The sequence below is a fragment of the Solea solea genome, chromosome 21, assembly GCF_958295425.1.
Source record: "Solea solea chromosome 21, fSolSol10.1, whole genome shotgun sequence".
In the NCBI taxonomy this organism is placed as follows: domain Eukaryota; kingdom Metazoa; phylum Chordata; class Actinopteri; order Pleuronectiformes; family Soleidae; genus Solea; species Solea solea.
The window spans coordinates 5,109,250-5,123,308 of NC_081154.1; the positions used below are offsets into that span (position 1 = coordinate 5,109,250).

The following is a 14,059-nucleotide window of genomic DNA, read 5'->3' on the forward strand; positions in this document are numbered from 1 at the left end:
AAAGAAAGCCATGGAGTAACAAAAAACAGATACAAATCTAGTTTAGAGTTTTATTCAAAGCAGAGACAGATAAACTGGTACATGCAGATACATCTTATCCCCTTTCCCACTAGAAATGTGCCAAACTTTCCAGAACTGGCTCACTCTACACATGAATATAAACGACAGCATCAACTAACGTCAATAAACTGTAGAAACATGTCAACACATTTCTTGACTGATTGTGCTCTAGTGTTAGTAGAAAAGGGCCATTAGATGCCCAATGGACTCTTGCATGGTTCCTAAAACCTACCCCCCTTTGTTATACATGTTGTATGGTGATCATGAATGACTCTGATGTGGATGCAGATGAGTCACTCCCAAGATTCCCAAATCTGAAGTGTCTCTACTTTTTCCAACCGCTGCTGCTGAATCATCTTCAATCTCCTGTGTAGCTTTTCCAACAACCTCCTTAACACTTTGTTTGGGCCAACCACTGGAAGTGCTGTTGTTGCCGCCAGCCTGCTGGTCAGACAGGGCCGTCTCATTCTTGTGGCCGCCAGCATGCTGGTCGGACAGGGCCGTCTCATTCTTGTGGCCGCCAGCATGCTGGTCGGACAGGGCCGTCTCATTCTTGTCGCCGCCAGCCTGCTGGTCGGACAGAGCCGTCTCATTGGTGGGGTTGTCGCCGCCAGCCTGCTGGTCGGACAGGGCCGTCACATTGTTGTCGCCGCCAGCCTGTTGGTCGGACAGGGCCGTCACATTCTTGTCGCCGCCAGCCTGTTGGTCGGACAGGGCCGTCACATTCTTGTCGCCGCCAGCCTGTTGGTCGGACAGGGCCGTCACATTCTTGTCGCCGCCAGCCTGTTGGTCGGACAGGGCCGTCACATTCTTGTCGCCGCCAGCCTGTTGGTCGGACAGGGCCGTCACATTCTTGTCGCCGCCAGCCTGTTGGTCGGACAGGGCCGTCACATTCTTGTCGCCGCCAGCCTGTTGGTCGGACAGGGCCGTCACATTCTTGTCGCCGCCAGCCTGTTGGTCGGACAGGGCCGTCACATTCTTGTCGCCGCCAGCCTGTTGGTCGGACAGGGCCGTCACATTGTTGTCGCCGCCAGCCTGTTGGTCGGACAGGGCCGTCACATTCTTGTCGCCGCCAGCCTGTTGGTCGGACAGGGCCGTCACATTCTTGTCGCCGCCAGCCTGTTGGTCGGACAGGGCCGTCACATTGTTGTCGCCGCCAGCATGTTGGTCGGACAGGGCCGTCACATTGGTCGGGTTGTCGCCGCCAGCCTGTTGGTCGGACAGGGCCGTCACATTCTTGTCGCCGCCAGCCTGTTGGTCGGACAGGGCCGTCACATTGTTGTCGCCGCCAGCATGTTGGTCGGACAGGGCCGTCACATTGGTCGGGTTGTCGCCGCCAGCCTGTTGGTCGGACAGGGCCGTCACATTGGTCGGGTTGTCGCCGCCAGCCTGTTGGTCGGACAGGGCCGTCACATTGGTCGGGTTGTCGCCGCCAGCCTGTTGGTCGGACAGGGCCGTCACATTGTTGTCGCCGCCAGCATGTTGGTCGGACAGGGCCGTCACATTGTTGTCGCCGCCAGCATGTTGGTCGGACAGGGCCGTCACATTGGTCGGGTTGTCGCCGCCAGCCTGTTGGTCGGACAGGGCCGTCATATTGGTCGGGTTGTCGCCGCCAGCCTGTTGGTCGGACAGGGCCGTCACATTGGTCGGGTTGTCGCCGCCAGCCTGTTGGTCGGACAGGGCCGTCACATTGGTCGGGTTGTCACTGCCAGCCTGTTGGCAGGACAGGGCTGTCTTGTTGGTGGGGTTGTCACTGCCAGCCTGGTAGTCGGACAGGGCCGTCTCATTCTTGTTGCCGCCAGCCTGTTGGTCGGACAGGGCTGTCTCATTGCTGCCCACCTCTGCATCATCAAGGCGGGCCATGTGTTTTATCGGGCGGCCAACCAACACTTCCACTTCATTTGTTTCCAGTAGCACTTAAAAAGATACAAATACAGTACACTCATCTACAATTCATAACCAGCTAAAGAAATCTTGTGTTAAAGTTTGATGGCAATTCACTACCTTGGGACTTTTGCACAAAAACTTGAAGTGAGAACCTGCTAACCTTCTTTAGCAGAATCCATCAACATGGCCTCCATTGACTGGAAGAGTCCCAGGGCCTTCTTTATGTCAATATCATTAGTAAACTGCTCTGTATTTCAAATGTAAACAAGTTAGTATCAAAATGTGCTAGTAAAATGCAAAAACAAACAAAAAAAAACTCACCTTCCATTTTCATGTTTACGCCATTTCCATGTAATTCAGTTGTTCCACCAATTGGCAAACAAGAGCCTGTGGACAGAAAAAGAGCCATTAAATCACACATTTAGCTAAATTGAACCCACAACATGCAAACTCATAACTTATTTTGCCGTGATTGGACAAGAGAGTGCTAAAAACAGCAAGGTCTGAAATAGCCAATGGCAAAATTCAAATGCTGGTGCTTGACCATAGAGGGCAGTAGATACACCAATTTTAATCACAACATGTATCATTTTCATACTTTAAACTGTAATGATTTGTATCTGGATCAATAAACAACATTAACTATATATATATATATATACATATATATACACACACACACACACACACACACATACACATATACACACACTGGTTTACACCTGAGGAAATTGGTTTAGACATTTGCTTACTCCTAAAATACAAGACCAATTGATTACAAATGGGAAAAACTAAACAGGAGAAATATTTTAAAAAAACAAAAAAACCTTTAAAAATCCAGACGGTCAGCACACAAACCAACAACGCCCCAACAGCAGCCATTGTTTCAGCCTTCACCAGAAAGACACCACCTGTGTCTCATGAGGGGTTTTAAAACATCTCATTGGTGACTATAACACGGCTGTTGTCAATCAGCGCTGATTAGCCCGTACGAACCTGCCGACAGCTAACGACTTTACGTGGCCCACTATAACCAGTTTTGTCTAAAGTACTTTAAAGCGATACTTGAGTAAAAGTACAAGTATCTTTACCAGAAAATGACTTTGGTGGAAGTTATAGTCACTTTTTATAATTATTACTTTAATTACAGCATACGACATTTACTGTACCTAAGTATCAAAAGTAATTCTCTGATATAAAATGTACTTAGGTTTTAGAAGCAAAAGTATTAAAATTGAGGAGTTAGGATTGAGCCATGGTGGCTCAGTGGTAGGGCGAGTTGTCTTTTAACTCTCTGCTAGTCTCTATGTGTGTCCTTGAGCAAAAGTTGCTAGAAATATGAATAACAAAGTTTTTTTGTACAAATATTTGAACTGTTTCATTACAACAATAGAATAATACTGTATATTATCGGGTTGTAAAATATGAAGTAATGATGTACTGCAATGCTGCACAGTGACACCACTATCTGCAGTTATTGAGTCTGATTAGATTGAGGTTTGTGCGGTTACTTATAATCCCTCTATATAATTATTAGTTAAAAGTGTCTTTGTAAAAGTGCTTGAAATGGCTTTGATAAATATGTTTATTGACACTTGAGGTTTGTCTTATTGGATAAAAAAACATGATATCAAGCCATCCATAGTACTACTAATTAGTAGTGATAGGTGAATAAACTGTTGTTTTTGATGGCTTTCAAACTCAGGAAGCACAGTGACATCTAGTGGTGAAAAGGTGCTATTGCATTATCTAATTTCTCATTACTCACTTTACAAACTTCCCTGAACTTTGATTAAGGACAAAAAAAACATGCAACATCACATTAGAAATAATCTTTATTATCATTAACATAAATATGCCAAAATTCTACATTAGGGAAAAACGGTTTAGGGGATTTTTCCTCAATTTTTTGCTTGACTAGTAGATTCCAAAGGTGTGCGGCTTCCCGTCTCTGTATCTGTCCAGGTAGCGCAGTGGCTGATTATGAGGGTATTTGACCTGCGGAGGGTGGTACACTGGAGGACGGATGAACTCGAACACAGGCTCCCTCATGTCTGCAAGGGACAGGACACGAGACAAGACACACCTCATTATTACCAATATGTTCTTAAATGGGATGTAATTTGTGCTTTTGAACGTGTAAGCGAGTCTCACTGAGGGTGTTGTGAAAGGTGTTGGTGACCGATTCGTCCCACTGGCACTGGAAGAAGGCCAGGCCTGCAGGTGTCAGGTTGTCCTGATGCTTCCTGTAGAAATCCATCGTCTTGAATGTTCGATCTGCCAGAGAATGGCTGACAAGGAGGTGAGAAGCAGAACACACTTAGTTTAAGTGTCAATTCAGGTCAGCTTTAATTGTCATTTTGTAATTCATTCAGTAAGTCAAAGAAAACCAGCAACAAACAGAAAAACAGGCAAATGAAGAAGTATAGAATATCAGTATAAATGCAGATTAGGTCATTTTTCCATCCCTTTTACACTGTGCGCATAAAAAAATTATACATTTAACCAAATTATATGAAACACTAGGAAAACAATGTGTGTGTCGACTGCATTTCTCACCACGGTGAAGGCCTGACATCCTGTTGGAAGTCAATAAGCGCCTCCTGCTTGAAGAGGACGTAAACGTAGCGGTGGAATCCTGTTCCTTTGGCGGGAAATGGCGGCAGGTAGTGGCACAGCTCCTCTCCAGACTGCACCGCTCCACCTGGTATGTTCCCTCTACACAGACACGTCATTCAAGGCACACGTCACACAGTCATCACACACTTCACGTTACAGCAATTTCACACAACGAACCCACAGACTGAGACCCACCACTTAAGTAATAAATAATGAAATACTCACACGAGCCAGTGGATGTATTCTGCCTCGTTATCCACAAGATGCTCATCTGAAGGAGCGTATAAAATAGGTTATTTAAAACAATAAATTCTTAAAAAAGCTGATGATGTTATTGTCTGGAGCATAAGGCTGACCTGGACATGTGAGCATGAGGGTCCACAGGGAGCCTTCCTCTGCGTCAAAGGTGATCTGAGGAGCAGACGCTGCCTGGAATCACAACAACATGTGGACATAACGTTATACTGATGCAAGATGTAGAAGAGGGTAGTTATGGGTTCTTGAAGTGTGGTTGTAAGCAATCTGTGGCTCCTGATATCTTAGGTTTATATTCACTGCTTCACCTCTCCATTAGAGCAACTTTTCCAACTGGAAACATACGTTTGTAAACCGTTTACTCTCCAACTCCAGAAAATCAGCAATTTTATAGCGCTGTGAACAGGAGTCGTTGACCCCCTGCTGCCTCCATTAGTACGTTCAAATGTGTAATTTTGTGACTTCTGTGTTTGAAGGCCTTTGTTGGAATTTGCCTCAGCATCACAAACGTATCAAATGATGCAGCAATAGATGAGCAGCTCCCATGTCCATGCAAGCTAAAATGACTGATTTTCTCTACGGGCTTTGGTGTGGGAGGGTGAGTGGTTTACAAACATATTTACAAGATTCATAGTAGATGAAGTCGCTTTTATGAGCCTAAAATAGTTCTTTCCTTGTGCTTTCAGACAGATACAGTTCTGGTTCTGGTGCTGTTCTCGAGGAACCAAAGTGGGAGGACGTTACTCCAGCAAAAGTTAACGCACCACTGGCTAAATCTCCAATACTCAACTCAGAATATGACACACCCACTGGTGATGTCATGGTTGGAGAGGAAGAAAAACTATTTTGTGATTTTTCAGGTTACAAACCAATTTTATTTTGGCCAGTTCAAAAAACTGGAACCGGCACAGGGCCCTGCTGGTGTGAAAGGGGTTATGTGCCAATTTGTCATACAATCACACTTCAAAAACCCGATCTATCACTTTAAACTTCAGCTGGTCTTAAAAAGCCAGATGAAGAGATGTTTAAACTTCCATTCCTATAGTGTACCTCTGTTGGCGTCAGCCGGTTTCCATGATGCACCTGACCACTGGTGTCCTGGCTATAAGAGATATGTAGCGACACCTGAGGTATAAAGTAGGCCGTGGGGAAGAGATCTGTGAAGACTCCATAGTGCTCTGCCAGTCTCTTTATTTGATATGGACCACTTATCTTCATCCAGGTCTCCTGGACCCGATCCAGAGGGATCTTAACTGGGGAGGGTTTGGGTGAAATAGAAAAACTTGACCTTTTTATTGTTTAACAATGAAAATGTGAACTTGTAAGAATGTTTGTGAACTTACAAGTGCGCAAACGCAGAGCCCTCTCCAGCTCAGCATTCTTCTTGTTGTCTTTGATTACTTGCTTTCGCTCCCTCAATTCTTTGGTCCTGCTGGGTCGAATGAACGGAAAGCCAATATCCACTTTCTCCACGCCTGCAAACAAACTCAATTCTGTCACACTGTGGACTCACGGAGGTCCGAAAGGCCAACCAATACATTTTTCTACTGATGTGCTCACACAACTCAGGGATTTACAGTGAAAAAAGGTATCCTCACCATGTTCAGGGTCACTTTTTTCCATGTAGCCCTTGTAAGACTTCCACCACACAGGTTTGTTTTTCGCTTCCTCCGCTTGTTTGAGGTACAGAGTGTAGCTGCGGTACTTCTCTAGCGCCTCCAGGTCCGTAACGTCAATGTCTTGATTTGGGAGTGGACCCAGTGGAGGTCTCCGCTTGCAGAGGAATGCTGTCAAGTGGAAAAACATAGCTGTTTATATGGAAAATAATAGTGTTTATCACATCGGCTTATTCCTATCGTTAAAAACTATTTTAGAGATTGTAATTCAAGTTATTTAATTTCATTATAAGGTCAGATGTCTCCAAAAAGCAATCACAATATACTGTACTTTGTGTACTTTCTTCCAATAATGTTGTTTGAAGCAGAAGTTGAAAACTGACCAGCTAACTTATAAATAAGCTCCATGCAATGTTGAATATTTGACAGTTTTCTTGCACATGTATAAATACACCAAATGCATTGTTTTTGACAACGTTCCCTCAAACAAATAGTGTAAAGTACATTTTTAATACCAACATGAGATAGCCGAATCAGTGCTGACACTATAACGAGTTGAACGCTGGCTTTAATGCCATGTTTTTATACGACAATCGGCATTTACGACCAAGTTTACGCTTAATTGTTCCATTTTGTCTAAGGAGTTTGGTTTTAATATCTTTAATCCAACAGGAAAGAAAAACCACATGTAGTCTAACAGAGGTCTGCTTCACTCTGGCGTACAATGACATAAACACCCTGTAAATGCAATATTAAAGCCGGGATACGAAGTACATGTAATCGGGTAAAGAATAATAGTAAATACTGCTTTTATACCTGTGGTGACAAACGTCCTGGCATTATTGACCCCTAAATCTGTCCCAGAGCGCAGAGCAGCGGTACACACTGCGCGCAGCGCCATCTTGGTCTGATAATCGTTTTTTTCTGTCAAGGATACGGTGGCCGACAGGAGATTTTCTTTTTTTAAACAGACCGTACAAGCTTGTCTAGAGTATTAATTACACTTGTCTACATGTTATTTTTGATTTAGAGTTTTGATTCCACTTTATTTCCCTCTGTTTTTTGTGAAATACAGATTCATTTTGCATCGTAAATATGTTATTTTGTTGTGAACTATACATATACTGTATATCAAAACAAATAGAGAAAATTAATTAATTAATGTTGTGCAACATCATTCTAAAAAATTTTTAATTGCAACATACTGAGTTATTAATATAAGGATATCATGTTAATAACAAATTACTAAACTGTTTATTTTTTTCCTTGACCTGTTGTGGACAGACTAGAACTTCACTGGCCCCCAGGTCATTTTGAGATATAGGGCCCTGTTGCACATCATTTTAAATTAAAAGTTTTTGTTTTGATATATATAGTTCACAGCTAAATAACACATTTATGATGCAAAATGTATTCATTCATTTGCAACCCTAGTTGACATAAGGTGAAAGGCTAGACAAGTCCATCACAGGGCCACACAGAGGCAAAACAACCATTCAACTCTCATACCGATGGACAATTTAGAGAGTCCAATTTTCCCTAATCTACACCTCGTTTTCCCGACAACCCGTGAAGGCATCATCTCTCATCGTTTTGTCGTCATCATCAGGGGAAGCTTCATCTAGCGATATTCACTGTCCACAGTCAGATGCTATGAGCGATTTTATCTGTTAAAAGCGGTAAGAAAACGGCGGTGTCGTGTTTGTGTTGTGTCATTTTGGCGTGTGCGAGAATAAATGTGCACTATTACGCAGTGGAACCGCTGTCCCGCTTTAACGTGGGGACCATTATTTGTCCCCAGGAGACCTAGCTAACATGGACTGACCTGACTGTAGGCTAACGCTAGCCGCTAACGTCACATTCAGACTGAGCCTTGCTATTATTATTTATTCATATTATTAGTGTGCTTTGTCAATGTTTAGTCCCATCTTTACAAAAAATAGAGTCAGTTTAATGAGCCGTTCCTTTATGTAAATGAAACATGTCAGTGTCAAAGGCACCATGTATGACATTAACACAAAAATATAGAGATTTTTGAGCTGTTAAAGGGACAGTTCGTGATTTTTCTTTCTAGGTATGGGTTTGTATGTGGGGATATAGGAATTTGATTTGACTTTAATTCAGTGTCATCTATTAAAATGTACAGTACATTTTTAAACCTCAACACTCACAACGGGAAAGTCACAGATACACAGCTTTATTATCTATTTTTCCCTAATTGGTAACATCATTTTCCAAATTTACTTAATGTTACATTGAAGATATTTAGCTAGCAATAAACAGCAATGACCCCCTGGTGGCTATGCAGTATATTCTTACTTCCTAGTTGGAATCAACTAGCAAACCAGAAGACTGCACCAACTTTTTAAGGACATCTATTTTAAGGAGGTCTATTTTTAATATTCAAAGTGTTACGGTTTGAAATTGTGATGTGTCACTGCATTTAAACTACTGCAGTATATCCTAATGCAGAGATGAAAACATAAATATATAAAAAAATTTCCCTGACATGTATGTATTACATTTTTTAACCTGGCATAGAACAAAAAAATATATATGAGTATATATGTGTAATTATGAATGTAATAAAGAATAACAAACTATACTACACTGTTGATTAAACACAATCATATTACACTTACACTATTACACATTAGAATTAAAAAAATGTCCAAACCACAATGTATCCAAAAAACATCAAGAGCTGCTACTCTCCTAAATATTCTGGCATGGTAAATGTTTTTTCTCTCTGAAAAACACCTAAACTATCCCTTTAATGAACAGGATATGATAACCTGATGTGTTGATAAACCCATATATCCTCACAGTTTCCCCTTCCCCCCCCCTTAGAACTGTCTGGTCTTTCTTCAGAGATGGACTCCCAGAATTCTACCCTGATGTGTATCATATGTCTGGATCGTTTCCTGATCCCTGTGACCATCCCCTGCGGACACACCTTCTGTAAAAAGTGCATCACCACTCACTGGGACACCAAGAGCAAGGCGGACATCGGACCTCATTGCCCCATCTGCAACACGGCGTTCGACAGCAGGCCCGTCCTCAAGCGAAACGTGTCCCTGTCCGTCCTGACGGAGGCCGCGAACAGCGGTGGCCACCCCTGTAGAGAGTCGCTCATGAGGGGTGAGGTGGCCAGAGCCATGCTGCTGTGCGATCGCCATAAAAAGCCCCTGGTGTATTACTGCAGACAGGACAGGATGTCGGTGTGCTGCGAGTGTGGGATCTCTGAATGCGAGGCCCATGAAAAAGTCCTGTTGGAGGCTGAGAGGGAAAATCAAGAGGTGCAGTATCAGAATTGCCAAAGCGTCTTTTCGTCAACTGAGACGAGTCAGTTTAGCCGTAACACTGTCCACTTTTGTGAAGTTTAGATTTTCTCAAGTCTCCTTTAACTGGATTCTTTATTCTATTTAACTGTTTTTGTTTTGTGTTCGATTTTTATTTTACCTCCCTCCCTCACTTTCAGTTTGATTGATTGTCTTTACAGCTGCTGCTGGAGAGGAAGAGTAAAGAGGTTGGAAAACTCATTGAAGAAACGCAGAAGAGGATAAATGACTTAGCTGACAATATCAGTCAAGCAAAGGTATGTTTCAGCTACGCTCACAATCACAATAGGTGACTTTCCATCTGCCCGTTTTTTTGCACATTTTCGATTTTAAGCATAAAACGTGTGAATGGAAACAGAGATCATTTAAGAAAAAAAAAAGTTTTTACCCTTGAAGGAGGTGTAAAAGTTTCTTGGTTGGTTTTCCACCAACAGGTGACTCTTCAACAGACTTCAACCTGGGTCAGCGTCAAGTTCGAGTCCCTGATTAAGGTTCTGGCCGAGAAACAGGAGGCCACACAGCTTTTCATCGACGAGCAGAAAGAGGGCGCCATCACTGAGGCGGAAGCACGACTGGCTGAGCTGGAGGAGAACGCACAGAGACTCCAAGAGAGCCAAGACCAGATCGCTGGTCTGCATAAACTCTCTGATACTGAGCTCATCAAGGTTTGACCTTAACTGACTTTAGCTTTCGCTTTCATTAGACACAAATAGAGCAATCTTTACTATATCAGTTTACGTCCCAGCTTTACTTTGTGACTTTGACTGATACGTGTCTCTGCACAGGAATCAATGCTCGTAGAGGTTCCACGTTTTAAGGACATTCCCATAGACGTAGCTCCTAACCTTCAGGATCGGTTAAGTGGCGTCACCGAAATCCTGTCCCGTGTCTCCAAGCTGGTGTCGGAGGACCTGGATCGAGCTGTGAGCACGGCTGTGGGTCAGGACAAAGATGGTAACCTGCCTTCAGAAAGAGAGTTAGCCTGAATTTAACCACAGTTGCTTCCATACTCCGCCTTCCCTCTGTTCTTATCATGGTCTCTGGTTTCAAGGTTCCCCTCAGGACAAGAGGCCGATCGGAGCTGTGGTTCCCAGTCCAGCTGCTCCGTGTCACCCTGCTGGTAAAGAGGGCCTCAGCGCTTGTGAGTCTTTATTTGTTTTACCTTTTTTAACCCATTGACAAAAGGACAGTAGTGACATAACACAATAAATCTGTAGCGTGTCGCTTTTAAATAAAAACAAATCTCCCTAAGATTCAAAGCATTGTTAAATTAGTTCCCCCCCGGTGACATTCCCATCCTGCACACAGGAAGTGATTATTTTACGTCATGAAGGAAAAGCAACGTGCTAGTAAAGTGAGAGGACTGGCCGTGACTGAAAATACAAATAAGAGCCTACAAAGAGTTTCAGAAGTTATTTCTCCGTAGTTAGCTGTAGGCAACATGACTTGGATGAGAGGTGAAACATCTGACAGTTTTGCTTTTTCAGAAACTAACAAATAACGTTGATGCATCGTTTCTGTTCAAGAAACTGAGACGAAATAATAACATCAACAACAAAAAAATCACCTTTAATGACACGCAGCTCTCTGCTTTGTTGTCTTCACAGACCGATGCTCTCTCACCTTCGACCCTCGTACGGCCAACGGACACCTGTCCCTGTCTCAGGAGAACCGGAGGGCGGAGCACCTGACTTCCGGACCGCGACCCACCACGGCTCACGAAGCCCGATTCGATCACACCTGGCAGGTTCTCTGCTTTCAGGGCTTCACGCATGGGCGGCACTACTGGGAGCTGGAGGTGTCCAAGCCGTGGGCCTACCTGGGGGTAAGGACGGGTTCTCTCCGAACTGACTTACCTGCTCGCCATTTTAGGAGCATATGAAATAAGTGACAATAAGGAGAATTAAAGAGATAATTCAGGGTTTTTTTTAAGTCACAGAAACTGCCTCTTACTGAAAACATGGCTGCCGTTCACTGCTATATCTTGTCATTATATAACCTTTTCTGACTGGAAACTGACATTTGTTAACAGCTCACTCTCCCACACCAAAGTCCATAGAGAAAAGCAATGTTTTTAGCTCGCAGTGACACAGGAGCTGCTGGTCCACTGCTGCCCTGTTTGGTGAGTTTGTGTCACCTTGGTAAATCCAAACAAAATATGTCAAACATCGAAATCACAAAATTAGATTTTTAACTCACTGGAGGCAGCAGTCGATCAACAACTCCTGTGTGCTGTGATGTAAAAATAGCTGATTTTCTCTATGGACTTTGATGTGGAGAGATGAGAGTGGTGTCCATACTTGTATTTCCAGCTTAAAGAGGCTGCCTTAGAAGAAGAAAAAGTTCAGAGCACATCCTGAAGCTATTGTTGACTTAGTCTGTTAAATTGGTCTCTAAATTCAGCCCTACTCTCTCCCTGCCATTTCCTGACCAGGTGACCTATGAGGCCCTGCCCAGGAAGGAGAAGGGTAAGCAGTGCATGGTGGGTATGAACGACCTGTCGTGGAGCCTGCAACTGGACGAGCATCAGCTCAACGCCTGGCACAACGGCAGGCGGGAGACGCTGATGGGACACTCAAAGCACAGGCGCATTGGAATGCTGCTGGACTACGAGGCGGGGACACTCACCTACTATGGAGACGGGCAGACGAGGCTCCACGCCTTCCACTGTGCCTTCACCCACGAGCTCTTCCCCGCCTGCTGGATAGGAGAGGGGGTCAGCATCACCCTCTGCTCCGCGTGAGCCGACGCAGGAAGAGAAGTGATGATGGAATGTGGGCGCCAGCTGTCTCAACAACACTTTTGAAAAAAACAAAACTCTTTCCTTTTTTATATTTTAAGCTTCTGTTTGAAGCAGGAGAGTTGACTGACAGTGGGCTTTCTCGCCCCCAAAATTAACTACTTTGTTTTATTTGCTGTACGTTATCTCTTAACAACACAATGACAGAGCAAATGGAGGGAAACCCTAAAAAGGTCCTTGAGGATCTAGTTTTATGACTGCTCTACAATATTCAGTTTTTTTTTTGTTTTTTAATAGCAAATAGGAAATAGACTGGTCTTTTATTTTCAGAGTAGTCTCAGCTCAATGTGTCAGATTATTGAACATTTACTGCACAAAATACTTTTTCCCTTTCTCGACGACCAGTGAATTTATTACACAAAAATCTGGTTCCTCTATTGGAAGTAGATGAAACTCACGCACAGACACAAGAGTCATAGCAACAAAATAAGTATTAAAGAAAAAGGGCACTTTTTTTAAAAAGCCATTTGTTAAGGTATCGTCACCTAGACATGGGACAGTATACGATTTTATCCCTCTCAAATTAAGTCGATTGTGTTCAATTTGTGTTATCAGGATCATTTTGAATGGGAAACATTGCTAATATTGACTTTGCCCAACTCGACTACATACAGTTCTACTGAAAGTACCACAAGGGGGAGCCTGAGAGCCATTTTAAAACATTTTATATTGTGAAACGATTGTATTAGTTGAGATAATTGCGACTTCATTCATCCCATGCCTAGAAACACAAACTGTGGACTTATTCAGCTGAAAACAAGTAGAAACATCATACATTTTCATCAGGCAGAATCCAGTCAACAGACCACTTAATGATGCTGTGCACACAGTACGATACAATACAAAAAAAAAAACCTGTTTGATTTCATTGTCCTTCAAGTACTACAATCCACTCTAAATGCAGGGATCTGAATGTTACTACTGAAAACGGGACGTTAAAAAGGGAAAGTGCCATGTAATCACGTTGGGACCTGAGCTGAAGGTGCAAACTCATTGTCCTTCCTGTGACAATGTTGTACTGGAATCTGCTGTATTCTATAGACTTTTGTTTTGTTTTTAAAATCACGAGCACTTGGACAGCATCGCTGTGACGTTCGGGAGGTTGAATCCACCTCGAGGCTCAGGACTTCGTACACCAGTGTTTTGGGAAAACTGCTGTGGATTTGCACAAGTTTTGGGGAAAGCACATTTTCAGAATATAAAACATAACTCCTCTCACCCAGGAGTCTTGGCATGTTCAAAGTGGGAAAACCCATCATTCTTCAATAGTCACTGTAGAAATAAAAAAAACCCAACAAACACTGCTTTGTTCCACATGAATCAAAATCCATTTAATAACAATCCACTCCAGTGTGTTTCATGCATTAACTGCAGTCATGCTTTGTTTTTCGTATTTGAGCCATTTTACACAAATTCTTCAATAAATTAGTTTGAAATAAATACATATATGATTATTATTGTTATCGCGCGCACGCACACAG

At 43.2% G+C, this 14,059-nt stretch overlaps 3 protein-coding genes across 3 annotated transcripts; 1 reads left to right on the forward strand and 2 right to left on the reverse strand.

Moving 5' to 3' along the window:
- Positions 1-35: 35 nt before the first annotated feature.
- Positions 36-2,870, reverse strand: LOC131448883 (uncharacterized protein DDB_G0290685-like). The gene is made up of 4 exons (XM_058621671.1): positions 2,775-2,870; positions 2,269-2,334; positions 2,108-2,194; positions 36-1,976 (listed from the first exon to the last, which is right to left on the reverse strand). The coding sequence occupies exons 1-4, from the start codon at positions 2,827-2,829 to the stop codon at positions 322-324; spliced, it is 1,863 nt and encodes a 620-aa protein (XP_058477654.1). The 5' UTR covers positions 2,830-2,870; the 3' UTR covers positions 36-321.
- Positions 2,871-3,764: 894 nt separating this feature from the next.
- mrpl38 (mitochondrial ribosomal protein L38) lies at positions 3,765-7,343 on the reverse strand. The gene is made up of 9 exons (XM_058621219.1): positions 7,254-7,343; positions 6,420-6,608; positions 6,165-6,296; positions 5,872-6,074; positions 4,923-4,995; positions 4,792-4,837; positions 4,507-4,665; positions 4,102-4,238; positions 3,765-4,001 (listed from the first exon to the last, which is right to left on the reverse strand). Exons 1-9 carry the CDS (start codon positions 7,336-7,338, stop codon positions 3,865-3,867), a joined length of 1,161 nt encoding a protein of 386 aa, XP_058477202.1. The 5' UTR covers positions 7,339-7,343; the 3' UTR covers positions 3,765-3,864.
- Positions 7,344-8,013: 670 nt separating this feature from the next.
- On the forward strand, positions 8,014-14,043 carry trim65 (tripartite motif containing 65). Its single transcript, XM_058621480.1, has 8 exons — positions 8,014-8,116; positions 9,288-9,736; positions 9,940-10,035; positions 10,213-10,443; positions 10,564-10,732; positions 10,830-10,919; positions 11,386-11,603; positions 12,213-14,043. Exons 2-8 carry the CDS (start codon positions 9,311-9,313, stop codon positions 12,519-12,521), a joined length of 1,539 nt encoding a protein of 512 aa, XP_058477463.1. The 5' UTR covers positions 8,014-8,116; positions 9,288-9,310; the 3' UTR covers positions 12,522-14,043.
- The last annotated feature ends 16 nt before the right edge of the window (positions 14,044-14,059 follow it).

Coding starts and splice junctions, on each gene's coding strand:
- trim65 (XM_058621480.1), top strand. CDS start 9,311: ATGGACTCCCAGAATTCTACCCTGATGTGTATCATATGTCTGGATCGT. Junction 10,733..10,829: donor TGTGGGTCAGGACAAAGATG/GTAACCTGCCTT, acceptor TCTGGTTTCAAG/GTTCCCCTCAGGACAAGAGG. Junction 10,920..11,385: donor TAAAGAGGGCCTCAGCGCTT/GTGAGTCTTTAT, acceptor TTGTCTTCACAG/ACCGATGCTCTCTCACCTTC.
- mrpl38 (XM_058621219.1), bottom strand. CDS start 7,338: ATGGCGCTGCGCGCAGTGTGTACCGCTGCTCTGCGCTCTGGGACAGAT. Junction 4,666..4,791: donor GAATACATCCACTGGCTCGT/GTGAGTATTTCA, acceptor GTGTCTGTGTAG/AGGGAACATACCAGGTGGAG. Junction 4,002..4,101: donor CACCTTTCACAACACCCTCA/GTGAGACTCGCT, acceptor TGTCCCTTGCAG/ACATGAGGGAGCCTGTGTTC.
- LOC131448883 (XM_058621671.1), bottom strand. CDS start 2,829: ATGGCTGCTGTTGGGGCGTTGTTGGTTTGTGTGCTGACCGTCTGGATT. Junction 2,335..2,774: donor GACCGTCTGGATTTTTAAAG/GTTTTTTTGTTT, acceptor TTCTGTCCACAG/GCTCTTGTTTGCCAATTGGT. Junction 2,195..2,268: donor CGTAAACATGAAAATGGAAG/GTGAGTTTTTTT, acceptor TTTGAAATACAG/AGCAGTTTACTAATGATATT.